This window comes from Coregonus clupeaformis, chromosome 14, assembly GCF_020615455.1.
Source record: "Coregonus clupeaformis isolate EN_2021a chromosome 14, ASM2061545v1, whole genome shotgun sequence".
Taxonomy (NCBI): Eukaryota; Metazoa; Chordata; class Actinopteri; order Salmoniformes; family Salmonidae; genus Coregonus; species Coregonus clupeaformis.
The window spans coordinates 4985039-5010007 of record NC_059205.1 but is presented as its reverse complement, the minus strand read 5'-3'; the positions used below and the strand labels follow the sequence as shown (position 1 = coordinate 5010007).

The 24969-nt window shown below is 42.6% G+C and overlaps 1 protein-coding gene across 4 annotated transcripts; it reads left to right on the top strand.

The window, feature by feature from the left end:
• The first annotated feature begins 8750 nt into the window (after positions 1-8750).
• On the top strand, positions 8751-24450 carry agfg1b (ArfGAP with FG repeats 1b). Of its 4 annotated transcripts, none has more exons than XM_041895598.2 (12): positions 8751-9116; positions 9927-10020; positions 10371-10486; positions 14611-14752; positions 17312-17468; positions 18530-18637; positions 20390-20534; positions 20694-20788; positions 20877-20945; positions 21356-21517; positions 21767-21855; positions 22116-24450. In XM_041895598.2, the coding sequence occupies exons 1-12, from the start codon at positions 8950-8952 to the stop codon at positions 22173-22175; spliced, it is 1404 nt and encodes a 467-aa protein (XP_041751532.2). In that variant the 5' UTR covers positions 8751-8949; the 3' UTR covers positions 22176-24450. The 4 variants fall into 4 exon arrangements, with proteins under 4 accessions (XP_041751532.2, XP_041751531.2, XP_041751530.2 ...); XM_041895597.2 differs by having other exon boundaries at positions 8752-9116; positions 20703-20788; positions 20877-20963; XM_041895596.2 differs by having other exon boundaries at positions 8756-9116; positions 20877-20963.
• Positions 24451-24969: the final 519 nt, after the last annotated feature.

The window sequence follows — 24969 nt, the reverse complement described above, 5'->3', positions numbered from 1 at the left end:
CGCGCATCACTGGCTTGGTGCGAGGAGCAGGAACGGGCCGGGCCGGACTGGCGACGCGCACCACTGACTTGGTGCGAGGAGCAGGAACGGGCCGGGCTGGCGACGCGCACCACAGGCTTGGTGCGAGGAGCAGGAACGGGCCGGGCCGGACTGGGAACACGCACCACTGACTTGGTGCGAGGAGCAGGACTGGGTTCCTTTATTAACCCCCGCTCCTTCTGCTGCCTAACCAGCTCCTCTCGCCGTGCCTCTACTCTTTCCTTCTCCCTTTTAGCCTCCTGTAGTGCCTCCCTCAGACCGAATAACTCCTGCTCCCTCTGAGCCAACAGCCCCCGTAACATGGTGGCCTCCTCTCCTAACCTGCAGATCCGCCCTTTCACGGCCTCCTGCTGCCTCGTCGTCCACACCGTGTGCCCCCCCAAAAAAAATTTCTTGGGGTTGCCTCTCGGGTTTCCGTTGTCGGCACTGTTGGTGCCGTTTCTCCTCTCCTACCTGGGCATCCTCCTTCATCGCCTTCCGGTAGCGGACGGCCTCCTCCTCCGTAATTCTCCCCCAACCGAGGAGGACATATACTAATGTTACTTCCTGTTGAGTCCCAGGCGTTTGCTCCTTCTCGGCACGCTGCTTGGTCCTCGTTTGGTGGGATCTTCTGTCACGTTCGTTGAATGACGGGTCAGACCAAGGCGCAGCGTGATATGCGTACATGTTTATTGAACTTAATAAACACACGACAAAACAACAAAGGAAACGAAACGTGAAGTCCAAGGTAGCACACACAACATACCTTACCAGGAACAAGATCCCACAACTAGACAGTGCCAATAGCCTGCCTAAGTATGGTCCCCAATCAGAGGCAACGAGCGACAGCTGCCTCTGATTGGGAACCACACCGGCCAACATAGATCTATACATGCTAGATCCCACACATAGAAAAAGCACAACAAGGAATATACACACCCTGACTCAACATATAAGCGTCCCCTGAGTCAGGGCTTGACATCAAGGCAATACAATCGATAAATAACAATACCTTTTTTAACAACCCCTCCAACCCCCATCCCAAACATACACCAGGCGGACCTACCCAATCCCCAACCTCGCACAACACATAATATAAAAATTAAAAAATATATACAGATCAAATAATACCAATAAAATACCAATATATCACCACCAAGAATGTTTTGCAACTGTGCTACATTCTTGGTCTAAATGAATACACCCACGTTTTCTGTCTTCCTGTATTGGACTTTTGACCTGTTTCTGTGTGCCTGTGTAGTGTGTCCTCAGACACGTGACTGTCTCCAGCTCCTGAAGCTTATTGGGTGGGTCCATCATCCAGGTCAGTGTACCAATCCTCTGTGTAGCATGTAGCATGCTAACCCTGAACACACCCTGAATACACCAAGTTGACTTGAACACACACTAACCACCACACAATGACATGTATCCCTCCCCTCCCTCTCTCAAGGTTCCGGGGGATGGCGAGGAATTATTTGCCCACCTGGTGAAACGGGGCACAGTAGACGCGGTGGCATCAGAAGACATGGACACTGCCCTTTGGTGGAAACGTCCTGATCCGTCAGCTCAATGCCAAGAAAGACCGGCGAGTGTGCAGCTGTATGAGTCCATAACCATGTCGATATGGCTGTGGGCTTCCCCAATAGAATAGGCTTTAGGCCTGGATGGCATTCCAAGCACTTTGTGGCAAAGTATTCGTAAAAGAAGGCTATACAAATTATATTTATTGATTGTTATTGAAATGACTGATGGCCGCTTCTCTCTGTCGAATTCTTCCTCTCCTCACAGTGAAGTCATTGCATACTCTCTACCCAAGCTGCTAGACATTCCGAAGATTACACATGAAGAGGTAAGACCACCCGAAGCTTTTGTAATGAAAGAGTCATAGGCCTTAATTACATGGTCATTGGCCTTCATTACATGGTCATAGGCCTTAATTACATGGTCATAGGCCTTCATTACATGGTCATAAGCCTTAATTACATGGTCATAGGCCTTAATTACATGGTCATAGGCCTTCATTACATGGTCATAAGCCTTAATTACATGGTCATAGGCCTTAATTACATGGTCATAGGCCTTAATTACATGGTCATAGGCCTTCATTACATGGTCATAGGCCTTCATTACATGGTCATAAGCTTCATGTATATATAAGCACACTCTGTCATTGTATTGTAAGGCATACAACATCATTATGTACTTTTCTCTCAAGTATGATCTCACAACTATTATCCTCTCACAATGCTCCCAGAGTCATTAACACCTCTTCTCCTTATCCTCCTTCTAATATCTGTCAGTTTGTGGATTTGTGTATCTTGTTGGGCTGTTGACTACTGCGATAAGATTGCAGGCCTAAGAGAGCTCTGACTGATCCAGCAGCACCGGACCATAGAGAACGTAGTACTGAACATCAACAGAAAGGTATGTTTCCTCTCTGACCACTGCTCATATTACTACAATGCAATTGACTTGGAGATTTTGGAGCCAATGCGTTTGCAGAAGTCTTCTTTATGAATCCGGATTAAACATTCTAGTAAACCAAGGAAATAATCAATGTCATTTGTTACCACTCCACATATGATGAACATAATATTAACTAATAATTATTTAATTGTTCAACTCAGACCTCACCTCTTATGCTATGTCCCTGTCCATGGACTGTACCTAGAATAACACTCTCCAACCTCTCCTTCTCCAGCTCCACCCTTGTCCCACTGTTCTGGCAGAACCAGGACGCCCGCAAGCTGTTTCTGGATGCCACCCTGACCGAGCCCTCTGACCTGATCTGGACTGAGCCGGATGAGGAGGCCCTGGTCCAGTTTCTGTGCCATGAGAAACACGTCAAGTACTGTTCTGGTCCTGTATGACCCCCTTTGGAATTAGACCAGGGGTCGTATGTATCAAGCATCCCAGAACAGGAGTGCTGCTCTAGGATCAGGTCCTCCCTGTCCATGTCATCTTCTTCATTGTGTTCTAAAAGCTAAAACTGAGACGCTTGATACAATGCGACCCCTGGTGTGCACAACTCTAATCATCTGGATCTGCAGTGCATGTTTTATGTCCAGGCCTAGTCATCTAAAATGGTAGTAATCCATGTATGTGTGATATGTGGGTCATTCTACAGATTCGGTGACATTTCAGTATTGTCAGTGTCCCAAGATGTACTAGTGTTATAACTTGTCAGAACATTTATCAAACTACACTTAAATTACAACATTTCAAAGTTTTACATGTTTTTAATATGGAGTAGAGAATATGATTTTAAACAGAGATGAATTTCAATACTTATATGTTTGCTTTTCTTAGGAGTATTAAGAATTTCGCCTGTCCCTATTGACCATCATGCAAATGGCGTGACTCATTTTGAGTACACAGTGTTAAATAATAATGCTTTTTTTTTGTTAAATTAATTGTATATGCCCCCTTATTATGCATAATCCATTTTCTCAGCATAAGACATTTTATTTTCTGAGAAATTCAGGCTTTTACCCCTGTCCTTGTATTTCTTTCAACCCCGTAACGCAACAATACCCCCACTCACAATTAAATAATGGTTTGATCCTGTGGACATCATTTATGAGGAAGTGACATCATACAAGTCTTCAGAGAAGCCTGGTGTGACAAGTGGTAAGCTGCTCTCTCACTTTTTATAAATATTTCATGTTTTTTAAGCACATATGGGTTTTATTTTCTGAGAAATTCAGGCTTTTACCCCTGTCCTTGTATTTCTTTCAACCCCGTAACGCAACAATACCCCCACTCACAATTAAATAATGGTTTGATCCTGTGGACATCATTTATGAGGAAGTGACATCATACAAGTCTTCAGAGAAGCCTGGTGTGACAAGTGGTAAGCTGCTCTCTCACTTTTTATAAATATTTCATGTTTTTAAGCACATATGGGCTTTGTCAATCTCAGGTATTCAACTCTGTTGGGGGGGGGGGGAATTCATAGTTAAGATTTGACCAATAATTGTTTTTATAGCTATGAAGTATAACAATGTCTTTTGTTGAATAAGGCCATGTGGCACACTGCTAGCTGCTAGCATCCTGAATTAGCAACAGATTAGCACAAAATCTTCAACCCTGTCACATTCAACCCCATCACATTTTTCAATGTTACGGAGTTGAATGGCTGTTACAGGGTTGAATAGCTGTTAAATCTTAGCAATATTTAATGTATATTGCTTAATACCAATCATATTTTCTTGTTGAATGTTTGTTGTTTACGGTTTTACAGTATCAACTAAAAGTACGAGGAATTTTTGAAAATAATAACTTTAAAAAAGTGACAATTAATTTGTTCTCTCTCCTATATACATTGACATATTTAGGAGTATTATCTGCAAGTTCATGTTCATTTTACTACATAGTGATTAAAAGGATACAATATTTAGTCTTGAAGAGTAAGCAGGTCATTGACTTGACCTTGACCTACAATTTCAGATTCAACAATGGAAAAAACAGCAGCAGAAATGAAACACACATAGAGAGGAAGGTGAGGGACATCCGCGCGCCGGTGGTCAGGTAATTCTCCTGGAAATGTAAGATCTTTAAGACACGAGGTGGTGGTGGTCATGGACACACAATCAACAGAAAATAAAGTTTTGTTGCTTTAAAGCATAATTTGGTAATGCATAAAAAGACTAGAGAATGTAAATGAAGACTAGTCTAAAAAGACATACAGTATACTGCCTTGGCAACTGGTGCGTGAGGGGTTCATGTTCACTAGTCGACTGGTTTGTACTGACATATTTAGGAGTATTATCTGCAAGTTCACGTTCATTTTACTACATAGTGATTAAAAGGATACAGTAATTCGTTTTGGAGAGTAAACTGGTCATTGACTTGACCTTGACCTACAATTTCAGATGTTGTTACTGTTATTAGTTCATTAATGTGTTTTACTCTGTCTAGCTTTCATCTAGATTCTTTAGATTTTAAAAGCTATGTTGACAGTAGGTTTAAAAATGTTTAAAATGTTTAAAAAATGGCAACATGTTAGTGATCTCAAAAGATAAAACATATGACACGTGATGCTTTTCACTCAACCCTGTTACATGATTTTCAACCCTGTTGCGGTGCATTCATCCCTGTTACGAGATTATTTTTTTACATTTTTGTATTAAATACACAAAATATAACATCAATAGTGTTTTTATTGTGTGTATTAAATCAGGGTAAATAAGGCTATTTCAATTTTGTCAGGAATTACGCAGCATTCTTGCACATTTCTTGCGAAAATGTGGAGTTAGATTAGAAATTTCTTCATCGTAAACTGGAAAGGATGGTGCTGGTCAGTTTTTCTTGATTTTCTCTTTAATTACAATATGCCATTATTTACAAGGGACATCTAAACTGTGAGATTATGCCAGAAGCTGATCTCAAGCTTATTGGAAAAATGAATAGTTGAATAACAAAATGACTGTGATGGGGTTGAATTAAATTGGGACTTGTTTGAGAAAATAATACAGAATAATAACTTAATACTCTACATTGAGATGGGAAAAGGTATTTTCTATCAAGTACACACATTACTTTGTCACATCAAATAAAAAAAAGCTTAAGATTTTAATGTTCATTGTTTCATCCTCCTCAATCACAAAAGGCACCGAATCTGTAGAATGACCCATGTAGGGATCACAGGGTACGCGGTCGAATGGCGAAGTTCCGTGAGACCTATGGCGAAGTTCCGTGAGACCTATGGCGAAGTTCCGTGAGACCTGTGGCGAAGTTCCGTGAGACCTGTGGCGAAGTTCCGTGAGACCTGTGGCGAAGTTCCGTGAGACCTGTGGCGAAGTTCCGTGAGACCTATGGCGAAGTTCCGTGAGACCTGTGGCGAAGTTCCGTGAGACCTGTGGCGAAGTTCCGTGAGACCTGTGGCGAAGTTCCGTGAGACCTGTGGCGAAGTTCCGTGAGACCTGTGGCGAAGTTCCGTGAGACCTGTGGCGAAGTTCCGTGAGACCTATGGCGAAGTTCCGTGAGACCTGTGGCGAAGTTCCGTGAGACCTGTGGCGAAGTTCCGTGAGACCTATGGCGAAGTTCCGTGAGACCTGTGACGAAGTTCCGTGAGACCTGTGGCGAAGTTCCGTGAGACCTGTGGCGAAGTTCCGTGAGACCTATGGCGAAGTTCCGTGAGACCTGTGGCGAAGTTCCGTGAGACCTGTGGCGAAGTTCCGTGAGACCTGTGGCGAAGTTCCGTGAGACCTGTGGCGAAGTTCCGTGAGACCTATGAGAGGAGAGGGAGGGTGCCAAGGCAGCAGGACCGAGCCGACAAACCTGCATGGAAGACTTCTTCCGCGTTACGCAGAAAAGGCAGCAGGTGATATAACACCACTATGAGACGACGCCTCACCTTTTTACGGTGGGAGTACCTGCTGAACTCTCTATCTCATCATGAGGTACCAGAGCCCTGTATAAAGATGGCTATATATATATATCACTTTATTAGGCAGTTAATCGATGCGAAATGCTTCATATCTACTTATGGCTTTGGAGATCCTCATACTGTATCAACCCTTTACACTGGTCCATTATATCCAGCACAGCTAACGTTAACAGTTTGAATCGTACAGCGATTTTCACGGTTGTTTTATAACCTCATCAGTGTAGGTATGCCTTTATTGATTGATCACCTTTAATTTATTTGGTTATATTGACTGTCAATAGAGATGTCTCTCTTCTGGAAACAGTTAAAAAAGTGTTGAAATCCATGTTTTCTTCTGGGTAGTGTTCAGTAGGCTCGAAACAGGAGAAAACGCTTTGAAACCGTGTGAAGATACTACCTGAACTTGTCCAGTACGAGCACAGGGTTTCCTTCTCTGTTGCCTGCGTAATGATTCACTACCGTGTGCCCTGCTGAACATGACCCTGTACTGCTGAACTGGGAGTAGCCTGATTGCCAAACTGCTGCTACTCTCTGTTTATTATCTATGCATAGTCACTTTAACTCTACCTACATGTGCATATTACCTCAATTACCTCGACTAACCTGTGCCCCCGCACATTGACTGTATATAGCCTCGCTGCTGTTATTTTACTGCTGCGCTTTCATTATTTGTTATGTTAATTTTTTTTTTGTTATCTATTTTTTTTACTTAACACTTATTTTTCTTAAAACTGCATTGTTGGTTAAGGGCTTGTAAGCATTTCACTGTAAGGTCTACACCTGTTGTATTCGGCGCATGTGACGTCACATTGCCTTGCCTTGCCTTGCCTTGTTTGGAAAGATAACATTTCGAGATAACCGGGTTGGCTAAAGCAAAAACTGCCAGGAATCCAGGCTAAACTGAAAGAGATGTGGCACCTAAATCGGCCAGTGTATTTCTAGTATGTATTCAGTCATTGTGTTGTCTGGAATACCAGCCTTATCTCTCCACTTGTAGCCGGCTGAAGCTGGGGATTCCAGAAGCAAACGGTATTAAACGGGGCGGGGCCTACCTTAATTTGTCCGATATAAACGCTCGTTTTAGTCGCAAAACTAAACGTTTTGCAACTGTTTGAACTAATGATTCCACCCCAGCTGTCAGACTGTTACCATGGTTACACCAGTCATTGTAAAAAAAGACGCAATAGTCTCTACAAGCCAGAATGTTGAATAAAATGATATTTACACTTGACCGGTTGTACATGCTGCTGGTCCATTTGGCGGTAGGAGGTGGAGATAAATCCACAGGAAAGTGTTGTTTACCCGACTTTTTGCGGTATTTTCAACCTGTTGACGCATCGCATGTGATGCAAAATATGTAAACAATAGCTGAATGTAGTCGAGTTGAAAATCCGCTGTAAGTGTTTGCCATTCAGTTAGGCTCTGCCATATTGTGTAAGTGTTTGTCACGTGCGAATTGCATCAGTATTGAAAATATAAACCAGAAATACAAACGATATACAGACCAGCATACTGAAGGTCGGGTTGATAACACTACAGTGGTATTTTGTCTTACATTCCTACCTGCAAAAGGACCAACCACAAGGGCAACTGGTAAAGTATAATTTTATTCAGCATTCAAATGCTCATTTCTGCCCGACGTAGAATTCTATGCGATTCAATGTCGGGTCTTCAGGCTATGCTTGTTCATGAGGGTCTACCTGAGCATGCAGCTGTGCAGATCATCTGATCTGTACACTTCTTTAACTTCCTAACAATTGAGCATAAACCGATTCTTATTATGTAAAGATTAGTGATTCGGGACAGCGACTACCTCAGGGTCATGTTCATTAGGCAAGAGACGTAAGAAAATACATTGAAACTGGGACAGACTAACTGGACATGTCCAATAGGTAATGTTCATATTATTTGTTTCCCGTTGCAAAACGTTTTAAAATGTTGTGTGCCCTAATGAACACGACCCTAGCCAACTCCTAGTTAGCGAGTAAACAGGATGCGCGGAGGCGGGGGACTCATTGGCGAGAACAGTGCAACCACTGTCTGTGGGGTCTTGCTTGTTCCCTCAGCCAAAACAGGAGACGATTGATTTCTATGGAGGGAAGGCAAATGGGTGGACACCTGCTACCCTCAACAGTGGCACATTTTAGGCAAAGGACTTTATGATAAACTGACAGGATAATGTCAAAGTAGAGCACAACTCCTAAGGATGTCTTTTGGAAGAGGAGATTATCTCTTAAATCATTGTTGTTTTTACAGAATATGTCAGTATGATGGTAAACATTGTATTTACTATTAAACTGTTATTCATCAATGTAATGTTGTCGAATGGTCATTGCTGCCCACCAGAGCTTCCCACCGGTAGGTGTCAGTCACGCTCCGGTTAACTGTCTAGTACATCTTTATACCAACGAAGAAGAAATATGTCCGTCCCACTAGACCTCCTTGCAAGGTGTCTGGACCACCGCCTTCGAGGCAAGACATCCCCTCCCTAGCCCTGGATAAACTTCTCCCACCTTTAGTAGCCCCTTTTCTCAACCATGGCGACGAGTGCGAAGCGAAAACAAGAGGAGACGCATCTTAAGATGCTTCGGGAAATGACTAGCCAGCCCCCGAATAGGAAGTGCTTTGATTGCGACCAGCGCGGCCCGACTTATGCCAACATGACAGTGGGTTCCTTCGTCTGCACCACCTGTTCTGGCATCCTGTAAGTACTGTGTTGACTATTGTTGTTTTTAAAGCAAGCTAATGTAGTTCTTTTTGGTGTATTTGGGTTGTTTAGCTAATGTTACTTATCAAGCTCCCCAACACAGTAGGTAATGCTATCCAACGTTAGCTCGAGGCTATTGGTTCAGAAGGGTCGCAAGCCCATGCTTTGTTTTAAGGAGAGGTCTCAATTCCCAATCTTTGAAAGGTCACCCAATTGTTTGTGCCGAAAATACTTGTGTCAAGGTTAGTGTGTGATAGTTGCTGATAAAAAGCGTATTTGCCCAGTGTGTCAAAGCAGCACGTCACTGCACTACCGGCGAAACTCTTGCACAACCTCGGCTCTTTCTCAATCCACTTTTATCAATACAGTAGGCGTAGTTTGGGACATCCGTTGCTCACGCCGATATAGATGATGTGTATTGGGCAATGCAGAAATGGTCGCATCTGTTGCTTGCCAAACACTTATAGAAAACATTGTGGGTCAAGTAATACAAATCCATATGGTTTAGAGACCACAACAGGAAGGGACTACTGACAAAAACACAACTGATGTTTAAACGGATCATCTCACTCCATATGTGCACATGAATGCATACCCTTATATGATACATATGACTGACTTCCACTGATGGTTGTCACTTTTGACAGTGAATGTTAGTAATTTATGTCCAATATGTAGCCAGAATGCACATTTAGCTGTGAGTGTTCAGTCATGTTGTGCCTGGTCATTGTAAAGTTATTGACACAGAATGCATACTCACCAATTGTTACCCTCTGTTATCGTTAACCCCCACCCCACACACTCTAGACGAGGCTTGAATCCCCCCCACAGAGTGAAGTCCATCTCTATGACCACCTTCACACTACAGGAAATTGAATTCTTACAGAAACACACCAACGAGGTACTGACATTAATTCAAGTAATGTGCTAAGAAATGTGTTCTTCAATTCTAGTCCTGGGGATCCGCAGGGAGTGCAGGCTTTTGTTTCAGCCTAGCACTAACACATCGGATTCATTCAAAGGCACTGATGATTAGCTTAGTCAGATGTGTCAGTATTGAGAATAAAAGCCTGCTGACCCTGTGGATCCCCAGGACCAGTGTTGAAGAACAATAGATTATTGTCTTTGTGCATATCAGCCTCCTCATGTCTGCCGTCTTTCAGTTTTTCTGTCTCAAGGGAGTTTATTGGCATTTCTCTTCTCTCTCTCGCTCTCTCTCTCCACCCCCTTCCCCACACACTTTCTCTCTAGGTTTGTAAATACATCTGGTTGGGGCTGTACGATGACAGGACATTGGTTGTTCCAGACTTCCGCGAACAACAGAAAGTAAAAGAATTCCTCCAGGAAAAATATGAGAAGAAAAGATGGTGAGGAGCTTCACTCTTCTGCTTTCTGTTGAGTTCACTGATTATCTCTGTTGAGTTAACTGAATATCTCTGTTGAGTTAACTGAATATCTCTGTTGAGTTAACTGAATATCTCTGTTGAGTTAACTGAATAGCTCTGTTGAGTTAACTGAATAGCTCTGTTGAGTTAACTGAATAGCTCTGTTGAGTTAACTGAATAGCTCTGTTGAGTTAACTGAATAGCTCTGTTGAGTTAACTGAATAGCTCTGTTGAGTTAACTGAATAGCTCTGTTGAGTTAACTGAATAGCTCTGTTGAGTTGACTGGATAGCTCTGTTGAGTTGACTGGATAGCTCTATTGAGTTGACTGGATAGCTCTATTGAGTTGACTGGATAGCTCTATTGAGTTGACTGGCTATCTCTATTGAGTTGACTGGCTAGCTCTATTGAGTTGACTGGCTAGCTCTATTGAGTTGACTGGCTAGCTCTATTGAGTTGACTGGATATCTCTATTGAGTTGACTGGATATCTCTATTGAGTTGACTGGATATCTCTATTGAGTTGACTGGATATCTCTATTGAGTGACTGGATAGCTCTATTGAGTTGGCTGGATAGCTCTATTAAGTTGACTGGATATTTCTATTGAGTTGAGTTGACTAATTATCTCTATTGAGTTGACAGAATATCGCTTGAGTTGACTGAAAGCTCTATTGAGTTGACTGGCTAGCTCTATTGAGTTGACTGGCTAGCTCTATTGAGTTGACTGGCTATCTCTATTGAGTTGACTGGATATCTCTATTGAGTTGACTGGATATCTCTATTGAGTTGACTGGATATCTCTATTGAGTTGACTGGATATCTCTATTGAGTTGACTGGATATTTCTATTGAGTTGACTAATTGTCTCTATTGAGTTGACTGAATATCGCTTGAGTTGACTGAAAGCTCTATTGAGTTGACTGATTAGCTCTATTGAGTTGACTAAATAGCTCTATTGAGTTGACTGGATAGCTCTATTGAGTTGACTGGCTATCTCTATTGAGTTGACTGGCTATCTCTATTGAGTTGACTGGCTATCTCTATTGAGTTGACTGGCTATCTCTATTGAGTTGACTGGCTAGCTCTATTGAGTTGACTGGCTAGCTCTATTGAGTTGACTGGCTAGCTCTATTGAGTTGACTGGATATCTCTATTGAGTTGACTGGATATCTCTATTGAGTTGACTGGATATCTCTATTGAGTTGACTGGATATCTCTATTGAGTTGACTGGATATCTCTATTGAGTTGACTGGATATCTCTATTGAGTTGACTGGATATCTCTATTGAGTTGACTGGATAGCTCTATTAAGTTGACTGGATATTTCTATTGAGTTGACTAATTGTCTCTATTGAGTTGACTGAATATCGCTTGAGTTGACTGAAAGCTCTATTGAGTTGACTGATTAGCTCTATTGAGTTGACTAAATAGCTCTATTGAGTTGACTGGATAGCTCTATTGAGTTGACTGAATAGCTCTGTTGAGTTGACTGGATAGCTCTGTTGAGTTGACTGGATAGTTCTATTGAGTTGACTGGATAGTTCTATTGAGTTGACTGGCTATCTCTATTGAGTTGACTGGCTATCTCTATTGAGTTGACTGGATATCTCTATTGAGTTGACTGGATATCTCTATTGAGTTGACTGGATATCTCTATTGAGTTGACTGGGAATCTCTATTGAGTTGACTGGATATCTCTATTGAGTTGACTTGATATCTCTATTGAGTTGACTGGATAGCTCTATTAAGTTGACTGGATATTTCTATTGAGTTGAGTTGACTAATTATCTCTATTGAGTTGACTGAATATCGCTTGAGTTGACTGAAAGCTCTATTGAGTTGACTGGATAGCTCTATTGAGTTGACTGGATAGCTCTATTGAGTTGACTGGATAGCTCTATTGAGTTGACTGGATAGCTCTATTGAGTTGACTGGATATCTCTATTGAGTTGACTGGATAGCTCTATTAAGTTGACTGGTTATCTCTATTGAGTTGAGTTGACTAATTATCTCTATTGAGTTGACTGAATATCGCTTGAGTTGACTGAATAGCTCTATTGAGTTGACTGAATAGCTCTATTGAGTTGACTGATTAGCTTTATTGAGTTGACTGGATAGCTCTATTGAGTTGACTGGATAGCTCTATTGAGTTGACTGGATAGCTCTATTGAGGTAACTGGATAGCTCTTGAGGTAACTGGATAGCTCTATTGAGTTGACTGGATATCTCTATTGAGTTGACTGGCTAGCTCTATTGAGTTGACTGGCTAGCTCTATTGAGTTGACTGGCTAGCTCTATTGAGTTGACTGATTAGCTCTATTGAGTTGACTGGATAGCTCTATTGAGTTGACTGGATAGCTCTATTGAGTTGACTGGATAGCTCTATTGAGTTGACTGGATAGCTCTATTGAGTTGACTGGCTAACTCTATTGAGTTGACTGGCTAGCTCTATTGAGTTGACTGGCTATCTCTATTGAGTTGACTGATTAGCTCTATTGAGGTAACTGGATAGCTCTTGAGGTAACTGGATAGCTCTATTGAGTTGACTGGCTAACTCTATTGAGTTGACTGATTAGCTCTATTGAGTTGACTAAATAGCTCTATTGAGTTGACTGGATAGCTCTATTGAGTTGACTGGATAGCTCTATTGAGTTGACTGGATAGCTCTATTGAGTTGACTGGATAGCTCTATTGAGTTGACTGGATAGCTCTATTGAGTTGACTGGATAGCTCTATTGAGTTGACTGGATAGCTCTATTGAGTTGACTGGATAGCTCTATTGAGTTGACTGGTTGGTCTATTGAGTTGACTGGATAGCTCTATTGAGTTGAGTTGACTAATTATCTCTATTGAGTTGACTGAATATCGCTTGAGTTGACTGAATATCGCTTGAGTTGACTGGATAGCTTTATTGAGTTGACTGGATAGCTCTATTGAGTTGACTGGATAGCTCTATTGAGTTGACTGGATAGCTCTATTGAGTTGACTGGTTGCTCTATTGAGTTGACTGGCTAGCTCTATTGAGTTGACTGGCTAGCTCTATTGAGTTGACTGGATAGCTCTATTGAGTTGACTGGCTATCTCTATTGAGTTGACTGGCTATCTCTATTGAGTTGACTGATTAGCTCTATTGAGGTAACTGGATAGCTCTATTGAGGTAACTGGATAGCTCTATTGAGTTGACTGGCTAGCTCTATTGAGTTGACTGGATTGCTCTATTGAGTTGACTAAATAGCTCTATTGAGTTGACTGGATAGCTCTATTGAGTTGACTGGATAGCTCTATTGAGTTGACTGGATAGCTCTATTGAGTTGACTGAATAGCTCTATTGAGTTGACTGAATAGCTCTATTGAGTTGACTGAATAGCTCTATTGAGTTGACTGGATAGCTCTATTGAGTTGACTGGATAGCTCTATTGAGTTGACTGGATAGGTCTATTGAGTTGACTGGATAGGTCTATTGAGTTGACTGGATAGGTCTATTGAGTTGACTGGATAGCTCTATTGAGTTGACTGGATAGCTCTATTGAGTTGACTGGATAGCTCTATTGAGTTGACTGGATAGCTCTATTGAGTTGACTGGATAGCTCTATTGAGTTGACTGGCTAGCTCTATTGAGTTGACTGGATAGGTCTATTGAGTTGACTGGTTAGGTCTATTGAGTTGACTGGATAGGTCTATTGAGTTGACTGGATAGGTCTATTGAGTTGACTGGGTGGGTCTATTGAGTTGAGTTGACTAATTATCTCTATTGAGTTGACTGAATATCGCTTGAGTTAATTGAATATCGCTTGAGTTAATTGAATATCGCTTGAGTTAATTGAATATCGCTTGCGTTAACTGAAAATATCGCTTGCGTTAACTGAAAATATCGATTGCGTTAACTGAAAATATCGCTTGAATTGTGTAGAGGAGATCCTCCAGTTTCTATTGTGATGTATTCAGGAGTGGAATTGGAGGAAAAATCACTCTAGAGAACTGCCCATATGAAATCCTATGAATTCATGAACAACACAGTTTTACATGTCAAAATTCTTACACCTTTGGAACTCAGTTCCAGCAATTCCAGCCCTGGATGTATTTTGATGAATGGTTGTGTGCACACAGGTACGTCCCTCCAGACCAGGCGAGGACAGTAGCCTTGTCCCAGGCCTCCAAGTCGGGCTCCTCAGCCAGCAGCACAGCCAGCACCTCTGAAGTCCAGCCCTTGAAAACCCTGCAGCTCAACAAGACCCCCCCAGCACATCAGGTATTGCTTCTATCTGCTTTCCTAACATATGGCGTAATACTTTTCAGGCTGATGTGCTTTTGAGTCATTTGCAAAAAAAATGCCCTTTTAGCCATTTACATAACTTGGTCTAGTCATTATATAAGTCAATGGGTGCAACCCAAAATGTCCCCAGTTGTTTTTCTTTGAAGCATGTCATCATTGAGTAGACTGTTGCCATGGCGCCCTAGCAGCAGCCTAAGCAGAGAGCTCCTGTACATTTTGTAAATATTTTTGTAATTAATTTGTATAGCATTTTTTACCTACAATCTTTTTTGTTTTAAGAATGAACAATTTAATATAGCTAATTCATATCATCAGCGTTAAGACTGAAGCTGGCTGAAGCTGTTTGAATAGCTTGCTAACGTTAGCTGGCTAGCTGTTTTGATTCAAATGACAGCTAGTGTCTGGAGGTTGAGGATGGAGTGAAGCCGAAAGCAAGACTGCAGAGGTGTGCAGTGATGAGGCACGTAGGGAGGACGGAGTTACAAGGCTGCTGTTTAATTATTATTGAAATGTGGAGTGCTTTCTGGTGCCACGTGACTGCCATAGCGTCATCCAAGTGGGCGCTTAATTTTGGTAGTAGTGAAGGAGTAGATACAGTGGGGGAAAAAAAGTATTTAGTCAGCCACCAATTGTGCAAGTTCTCCCACTTAAAAATATGAGAGAGGCCTGTAATTTTCATCATAGGTACACGTCAACTATGACAGACAAAATGAGAAGAAAAAAAATCAGAAAATCACATTGTAGGATTTTTTATAAATTTATTTGCAAATTATGGTGGAAAATAAGTATTTGGTCAATAACAAAAGTTTCTCAATACTTTGTTATATACCCTTTGTTGGCAATGACACAGGACAAATGTTTTCTGTAAGTCTTCACAAGGTTTTCACACACTGTTGCTGGTATTTTGGCCCATTCCTCCATGCAGATCTCCTCTAGAGCAGTGATGTTTTGGGGCTGTCGCTGGGCAACACGGACTTTCAACTCCCTCCAAAGATTCTCTATGGGGTTGAGATCTGGAGACTGGCTAGGCCACTCCAGGACCTTGAAATGCATCTTACGAAGCCACTCCTTCGTTGCCCGGGCGGTGTGTTTGGGATCATTGTCATGCTGAAAGACCCAGCCACGTTTCATCTTCAATGCCTTTGCTGATGGAAGGAGGTTTTCACTCAAAATCCCACGATACATGGCCCCATTCATTCTTTCCTTTACACGGATCAGTCGTCCTGGTCCCTTTGCAGAAAAACAGCCCCAAAGCATGATGTTTCCACCCCCATGCTTCACAGTAGGTATGGTGTTCTTTGGATGCAACTCAGCATTCTTTGTCCTCCAAACACGACGAGTTGAGTTTTTACCAAAAAGTTATATTTTGGTTTCATATGACATTCTCCCAATCCTCTTCTGGATCATCCAAATGCACTCTAGCAAATTTCAGACGGGCCTGGACATGTACTGGCTTAAGCAGGGGGACACGTCTGGCACTGCAGGATTGGAGTCCCTGGCGGCGTAGTGTGTTACTGATGGTAGGCTTTGTTACTTTGGTCCCAGCTCTCTGCAGGTCATTCACTAGGTCCCCCCCGTGTGGTTCTGGGATTTTTGCTCACCGTTCTTGTGATCATTTTGACCCCACGGGTGAGATCTTGCGTGGAGCCCCAGATCGAGGGAGATTATCAGTGGTCTTGTATGTCTTCCATTTCCTAATAATTGCTCCCACAGTTGATTTTTTTCAAACCAAGCTGCTTACCTATTGCAGATTCAGTCTTCCCAGCCTGGTGCAGGTCTACAATTTTGTTTCTGGTGTCCTTTGACAGCTCTTTGGTCTTGGCCATAGTGGAGTTTGGAGTGTGACTGTTTGAGGTTGTGGACAGGTGTCTTTTATACTGATAACAAGTTCAAACAGGTGCCATTAATACAGGTAACGAGTGGAGGACAGAGGAGCCTCTTAAAGAAGTTGTTACAGGTCTGTGAGAGCCAGAAATCTTGCTTGTTTGTAGGTGACCAAATACTTATTTTCCACCATAATTTGCTAATAAATTCATTAAAAATCCTACAATGTGATTTTCTGGATTTTTTTTTCTCAATTTGTCTGTCATATTTGACGTGTACCTATGATAAATTACAGGCCTCTCATCTTTTTAAGTGGGAGAACTTGCACAATTGGTGGCTGACTAAATACTTTTCCCCCCCACTGTAGCTAGCTACCTACTACAGAGTCCATGGACTAGTGTGGCTTAGCTCAAACTTCATCTGACTGAGTTTTACTGCGGAAAAGCCAGAGACAGTGAGACACCTTGATGTGACTTTCCTGCCTGCCTCTGGACTTTCTCTTCTTGCTTGACCACCTCCCTCAGATGACCACTCAAGCCATTAACTTTCTAATGACTATCCATGACGTTGTGATGTTGTTTTTCTAAATTACTTGTTTTTTTTTGTGTGCTTTGAATCACAGACAATTTAAGGTTTTTTGAAAAGCACTATATAAGTTGAATAAATTGTTATTATTAATTATTGCTCATGGTCTCTCTCTCCCTCCGCCAGTCCCCGATGGTGGTTCGCTCCCTGGCCCATCCCGTAGTTCAGGAGAAGAAGTTTGACCTCCTCTCGGACCTGGGTGGAGACATCTTTGCCGCTCCGCCCTCTCAGGCTGCCAGCAACGCCAACTTTGCCAACTTTGCAAATTTCCCCAGCCAATCAGGTAATGAGCCAGTCAGGTTTCCCTAGCCAATCAGGCAATGAGCCAGTCAGGTTTCCCCAGCCAATCAGGTAATGAGCCAGTCAGGTTTCCCTAGCCAATCAGGTAATGAGCCAGTCAGGTTTCCCCAGCCAATCAGGTAATGAGCCAGTCAAGTTTCCCTAGCCAATCAGGTAATGAGCCAGTCAGGTTTCCCTAGCCAATCAGGCAATGAGCCAGTCAGGTTTCCCCAGCCAATCAGGTAATGAGCCAGTCAGGTTTCCCTAGCCAATCAGGTAATGAGCCAGTCAGGTTTCCCCAGCCAATCAGGTAATGAGCCAGTCAGGTTTCCCCAGCCAATCAGGTAATGCATGAGAATGGCCTTCACTCAAACTCACAGGGGCAAATCCTAACTTCCATTTAGGTTGAATTTTCTCTTAGTCATACATTGATGTCAATAGGAGACTAAGTGAACATTTGATTTAATGCAGCAATTGCAGTTGAAACAATAAGACTATTCCCCGCCCTTGTTTTGGTATAAAGCTGAGGGATGGGGCTGGATAAATGTAACCACTCTCAAATTCATAGACCGCTATGGATGCAAGGACTGACCATCCATGATATCAACATTATAGTTTTAACCATGTTTTGAGGCTATACAGAGTAAAAAAAAGCTTATTTTGGGTTCTGACCGGGTACGACAGTTGAACTAAAGCTCATGAGGCATTTATAAGTTATATTCTTCAAGAATCAATGGGTACATTTAATAAATTCATTAGTCCAAAAATGTATGTAGCAACTGCAGACTGCCCCTTTTTTATTAAGTGGGAGTTAGGCGTCGCCCAATATTGAGTAGATTTGAATGGTTTTGTCTTCAAAGAGTCCAAATTTAAATAAATCTCGAGGGCATGCAAATGAGGAGTGCAGTGAGACTGTGAACATGCCTACACGTGTACATACGTCGTTATAATATGTCTCTATGTTAAATCATTGTCATTTGCCACTCCTACCATTTTACCATCATGCCGTTCGTTCCTCATTCCTCACATTGTCAGGGTTTTGTGTTTCCTCCCTGTGGTTTGCAGCGACCCAGGTTAACTCAAAAGCTAACTTTGCCAACTTTGAGGCGTTTGGCAACTCTGGAGTACCGCCGCATTTCAGGACCTCACCCCCCTCACAGTCGTTTGCGTCAGGTACCGCTGAGTCCCATTCTCATACATACCTTCTCGTTTACATTATCTCTGTTCCAAGCCCAACAGGGGGACGTGTTAGCTTGTTTTTGTCATACCCACATGTGCCTCTTTCTTTTGTGTGTGTTCGTGTCCATGTCCTTTCCCCTGTGCGTGAATGTGTGTATATTGAGCCCTGTGTACAGTGAGGGAAAAAAGTATTTGATCCCCTGCTGATTTTGTACGTTTGCCCACTGACAAAGAAATGATCAGTCTATAATTTTAATGGTAGGTTTATTTGAACAGTGAGAGACAGAATAACAACAAAAAAATCCAGAAAAACGCATGTCAAAAATGTTATAAATTGATTTGCATTTTAATGAGAGAAATAAGTATTTGACCCCTCTGCAAAACATGACTTAGTACTTGGTGGCAAAACCCTTGTTGGCAATCACAGAGGTCAGACGTTTCTTGTAGTTGGCCACCAGGTTTGCACACATCTCAGGAGGGATTTTGTCCCACTCCTCTTTGCAGATCTTCTCCAAGTCATTAAGGTTTCGAGGCTGACGTTTGGCAACTCGAACCTTCAGCTCCCTCCACAGATTTTCTATGGGATTAAGGTCTGGAGACTGGCTAGGCCACTCCAGGAACTTAATGTGCTTCTTCTTGAGCCACTCCTTTGTTGCCTTGGCCGTGTGTTTTGGGTCATTGTCATGCTGGAATACCCATCCATGACCCATTTTTCAATGCCCTTGGCTCACCCAAGATTTGACGGTACATGGCCCCGTCCATCGTCCCTTTGATGCAGTGAAGTTGTCCTGTCCCCTTAGCAGAAAAACACCCCCAAAGCATAATGTTTCCACCTCCATGTTTGGGGGTGTTTTCTTGGGGTCATAGGCAGCATTCCTCCTCCTCCAAACACGGCGAGTTGAGTTGATGCCAAAGAGCCCCATTTTGGTCTCATCTGACCACAACACTTTCACCCAGTTCTCCTCTGAATCATTCAGATGTTCATTGGCAAACTTCAGACGGCCCTGTATGTGTGCTTTCTTGAGCAGGGGGACCTTGCGGGCGTTGCAGGATTTCAGTCCTTCACGGCGTAGTGTGTTACCAATTGTTTTCTTAGTGACTATGGTCCCAGCTGCCTTGAGATCATTGACAAGATCCTCCCATGTTGTTCTGGGCTGATTCCTCACCGTTCTCATGATCATTGCAACTCCACGAGGTGAGATCTTGCATGGAGCCCCAGGCCGAGGGAGATTGACAGGTCTTTTGTGTTTCTTCCATTTGCAAATAATCACACCAACTGTTGTCACCTTCTCACCAAGCTGCTTGGCGATGGTCTTGTAGCCCATTCCAGCCTTGTGTAGGTCTACAATCTTGTCGCTGACATCCTTGGAGAGCTCTTTGGTCTTGGCCATGGTGGAGAGTTTGGAATCTGATTGATTGCTTCTGTGGACAGGTGTCTTTTATACAGGTAACAAACTGAGATTAGGAGCACTCCCTTTAAGAGTGTGCTCCTAATCTCAGCTCGTTACCTGTATAAAAGACACCTGGGAGCCAGAAATCTTTCTGATTGAGAGGGGGTCAAATACTTATTTCCCTCATTAAAATGCTAATCAATTTATAATGCGTTTTTCTGGATTTTTTTGTTGTTATTCTGTCTCTCACTGTTCAAATAAACCTACCATTAAAAGTATAGACTGATCATTTCTTTGTCAGTGGGCAAATGTACAAAATCAGCAGGGGATCAAATACTTTTTCCCCTCACTGTAGGGCGAGGTGTCCCAGTGCCGTCGGTGGCTGGTGCTGTACCAGCCCAGTCCCAGCTGGGTCCCTCGGCAGAGGACCGCTACGCCGCTCTGGCTGAGCTGGACAACGAGCTGAGCTCCTCGGCCCCTACAGGGAGCAGTGTCCAGGGGTGAGAGACAGGCACCACTCCAAAACCTGGCACTAAAAACACATTTATAGATATGCAAACTCTAACTCTAGATATACACACTCTCTCTGCCTTTAAAAATAGTTTTTTTTTTTTTGTGGTTCAATGAGCTAAGAAATGTATTTATGTAATGTGTTTAAGTGAATCTAGGAATATGTTTGGAGCTGTGTTGGGAACCTCGCCTGCCCAGACTCAGCCAGTCTTACCCAGCATGCATGTGCAGCAAGGCTTTGCAGGTGAGGGGATTGTTACACCTACAGTGTTTTCTGAAATGGTTGACCCTCAAACATAATGAAAACATAATGTCATGTCCTGTTGTTTCAGCTGTCCCGTCCAATAACCCATTTGTTGCTGCTGCCCCCGATATGGCCACCAACCCCTTCCAGACCAATGGTATAGCACCGGCTGCAGGTGTGTGTGTGTGTGTGTGTGTGTGTGTGTGAGCACATTAAAGTGCATACATACATATCAAGTGTGTATGTGTGTTTGGGCCTCTGCTATTTGTCTGAAATAGCATTGTTTGATATCAGTAGATACTGTACATTGAAAGGTAAGTTTGTGTGTGTCCACTGTGTTCATGTTACTCACTCCGCCCCCTCCCCTCCCCTCTCTCTGTGTGTCCACTGTGTTCATGTTACTCACTCCGCCCCCTCCCCTCTCCTCTTTCTGTGTGTCCACTGTGTTCATGTTACTCCTTCCCTCTCCTCTCTCTGTGTGTCCACTGTGTTCATGTTACTCCCCTCTCCTCTCTCTGTGTGTCCACTGTGTTCATGTCACTCCCCTCCCCTCTCTGTGTGTCCTAGCCTCCTTTGCCACAGGTTCTATGAGTTTGCCTGCTGGCTTTGGGAAGCCCTCCTCCTACTGCCTCCCGACCAGTTTCAGTGGGACCTTCCAGCAGCCCTTCCCTGGCCAAGCCCCCTTCCCTTACCCCCAGCCAGGGGCCTACCACCCCCAGCAACCCAATGGTAAGTAGTGTACTCTGTCCTCCTTTAGTGTTCTCAATCACAATATAGTTTGGCCTTAACATTGAAGCTGTGATTTCCAAAACTATTTTTGTGCTGTGACTTTTCTTGTGACCCTCCACTACAAACAAAGATCATGTTACTGGCTAGTATCCACTCTGTAACTAAATAGCCGTCGCCCACTATTTGGGAACCTAATTGGTAAAGAGACCATTAAGCCTAATCTGTTTTTTTTTTCCTCTGTGTCGACAGGCCTTGGTGTCTACGGACAGACCAAGGCCTCCATGACCCCCTTTGGGCAGCCCGTGGCTGGGCCGGGGATGACCAATAACCCATTTATGGTGAGCATTTAATAGCGTGTATGTTTCCAGATCATGTCGAAGGACCGAAGGACGTATTGTGGTCTTTAATTGTAATACTTGTAATACAAGTATGAAACACTTTGTGCCTGACTTTGACCAACAAATGCAAGTCTGAACACATGCAGTTTACTTACACATTCAACTTCTGCATGGGTCCAAAGTAAAAACGCCTATGTGGACGGTCACCCCATGCGCCCTCTCTCTCAGCTAATATTGATTAACCCTTTGTCTCCAACCAGGCGGGCGCCCCGGCAGGATCCTACCCCTCTGGAAGCTCCACCACCAACCCCTTCCTTTAGCGCGCCTCCCTCCCTCCCCGTCGTCACCACAAGAGGGCAGCATGCAGCACCTATTCAATGACCGGCTCAGTCACACCCAGTGATGTGACAGTACATTTCTGAAACTCTGAATTCAAGATTTTCTTAACTATGTTTATGACACTATGAAGGACTATGGGATCTGGGACTGCCCTGGAACGATGCCATTGGACTTATAAGTTCTTTATACATAATATTTTGTAGTTTATTATGTTTGGCAATAAGCTCTTTTATTGTGCATATCGGCATTTGTAATCACGTTTAAAATACATGTTATGTATAATTAGGACTTGACGTGGGCGGGCAACATTGTGGAGGTGCCACTACAATGTTTCTACCAGTGGGTTTATATGATAACTAACAGGGTTGTTTGTATACAACAAGTCTTGGAGTGAACTGAGGTGACGTGAAGATTTTCGCATCGAGGACGATGATTAGATGTTGGTGAAGAATCAGGCTGGCAGAGGCGTTATTCACCTAATTGCATTTGAGGGGGCACCGATGGTCATGTTTAGTATCATTTAATGAATTCTGTGTAAAAGAAACAATGTATTGTGTAGCGGTTTCAATGGGCGTGACGCCTCTGCCTGCAGTTATGGTGTCCAGGAAAGGGACTTTTATTTGGTGCATGATTAATACTGCTATTACTTGGGGTGCAACCTGGAGTCCGTTCAGCAGGGCACAACGTTGTGGAACATTTCGATAGAAATATGTTGTGTAGAACAAAAATGTGTCTTTTGAAGGGAATCATATTGACTCTTTTTTCATTCAATTTCTATCTACAACATTTGTCTACGGAACATTTGCCCTGTTCTTATTGAGCTCAAAACACCATAGTGCTATCCCAAAAAATACCCAAATATCGTTTTTTGAGTGGAGTTTCCCTTTAAGGTTCCAATGCTCTTAAGGAGCCCTCCCTGTGTTGCTTAACGGTTTACAAAACAGTAGAATAATCTTGAATACAACTGTTTTTTTGTTGTTGTTTTTTTTACTTGTTGCTAGGAGGAAGTCCCAAGTGTAACAACAGCCCAAACACACGAACGTTGGATAGGTAAGAGGCTGTTTGAAAAGGAACAGCTAATACCTGCTGTAAAAACACAATACCCCAGACTCCAGCAGCAGCAGTTTGTATGACAGGCAGGTGTCTACTGCAGAATAGAGATTAAAGGGAATATCCACTCAATAATGACCTTTCTGTATTTTTTTTCCCATTAAGGTTCTAATGCTCTAAGGAGCCCTCCCCATGTAACCCGACCCGCAGGTGCAGGGCCGTAGCCAGGTTCTGAGTTAAAGTGGGGTCTCTCCCCCCCCAAACAAATCCAAGATTTTACCCCATCAAAGAAATGTTAAGGAAGTAAAGGTCATTTACTGCATTTATACGATTTACAAACTCTAAAATGCTATTTGGAGAACAGCAAAAACAAGCATAAATGACCCCAGCCATTATCACATTAGTGGCCGTAGCTTCATTCACTTCAGTCGACAAATTTAGTTTATTAACAAAAGGTAAACAACTATGTTTGCTTTACATAACTTTTTTTGTTGTTTCAGTTTTACAGCTAATATCCTGCCATTCTACACACTTTGCCATAGGGTGGGAATACATTCTTTGCCATTTTAAAAGCTAATTCCCTGCAATTCTACACATTTTGCCATGACTTATGCCATGTTAATAAGACACGTGACCTGCGTGCCCGGTTGGTAATTCGGCCATGATTACTACAAGTTTAGATAGCTGGCTAGACTAACTAGACCCATTTACCAATCTAAAAAATATTAACTGACATGGGCAGTGATTGTCAGTGAGTGACATTTTTTTTTATCATTTAGCAGACACTCTTATCCAGAGCGACTTACAGTTAGTGAGTGCATACATTTTTCATACTGATGCACAACCAAGTTTTTTTAAATTGCACCTTGTGTATTTTACTATTCTAACTCTCAACAGTAAGTGGAGACCTCGACTCAGTTCCTAATTAATTTTGTTAATGTTACATTTTATTTTTATTAGAAAAAATTACCGAGGTCCGGAATGTAGTTCCCCAGTGTCCGGACCTTGGTGTCCTCATATGTAGCTACGGCCCTGCGCAGATTTGTAAAAACACCTGAGAAGTTTGTTTTTATTTGGAGCGATGGTTAAATTGTGCCCCCCATCACTTTTAATTAATGTAATCGTGTTACTCGCCATTACAGTAATATGTTAGTCAATGTGTACATATAAATATATGTATAAATATATTAAAGATTTTTAACTACAGTTTGCTCTTGATTCTCATTTTTTCATTTAGAATGCCCTATTTGAGGTTCAAATCTACACTAAACAAAAATATAATCCCAACATGTAAATTGTTGCTCCCATGTTTCATGAGCTAAAATATAAGATCCCAGAAATGTTCCATACGCACAAAACGCTTATTTCTCTAAAATGTTGTATACAAATTTGTTTACATCCGTGTTAGTGAGCATTTCTCCTTTGCCAAGATAATCCATTCACCTGACAGGTGTGACATGTCAAGACGCTGATTAAACAGCATGATCATTACACAGGTGCACCTTGTGCTGGGGAAAATAAAAGGCCACAGATGTCTCAAGTTTTAAGTGTGCAATTAGCATGCTGACTGCAGGAATGTCCACCAGAGCTGTTGCCAGAGAATTGAAGGTTCCTGTCTCTACCATAAGCCGCCTCAAATGTCATTTTAGAGAATTTGGCAGTACGTACAACTGGCCTCAGAACCACAGACCACGTGTATGGCGTCGTGTGGGCGAGTGGTTTGCT

What these genes read in the sequence shown, in the direction of transcription:
- agfg1b (XM_041895596.2), top strand. Translation starts at nt 8,950, where the DNA reads ATGGCGACGAGTGCGAAGCGAAAACAAGAGGAGACGCATCTTAAGATG. An exon ending in ACAGGGAGCAGTGTCCAGGG is followed by an intron (nt 20,535 to 20,693) that starts GTGAGAGACAGG and finishes AATGTGTTTAAG; the next exon opens with TGAATCTAGGAATATGTTTG. An exon ending in CCACCCCCAGCAACCCAATG is followed by an intron (nt 21,518 to 21,766) that starts GTAAGTAGTGTA and finishes CTGTGTCGACAG; the next exon opens with GCCTTGGTGTCTACGGACAG.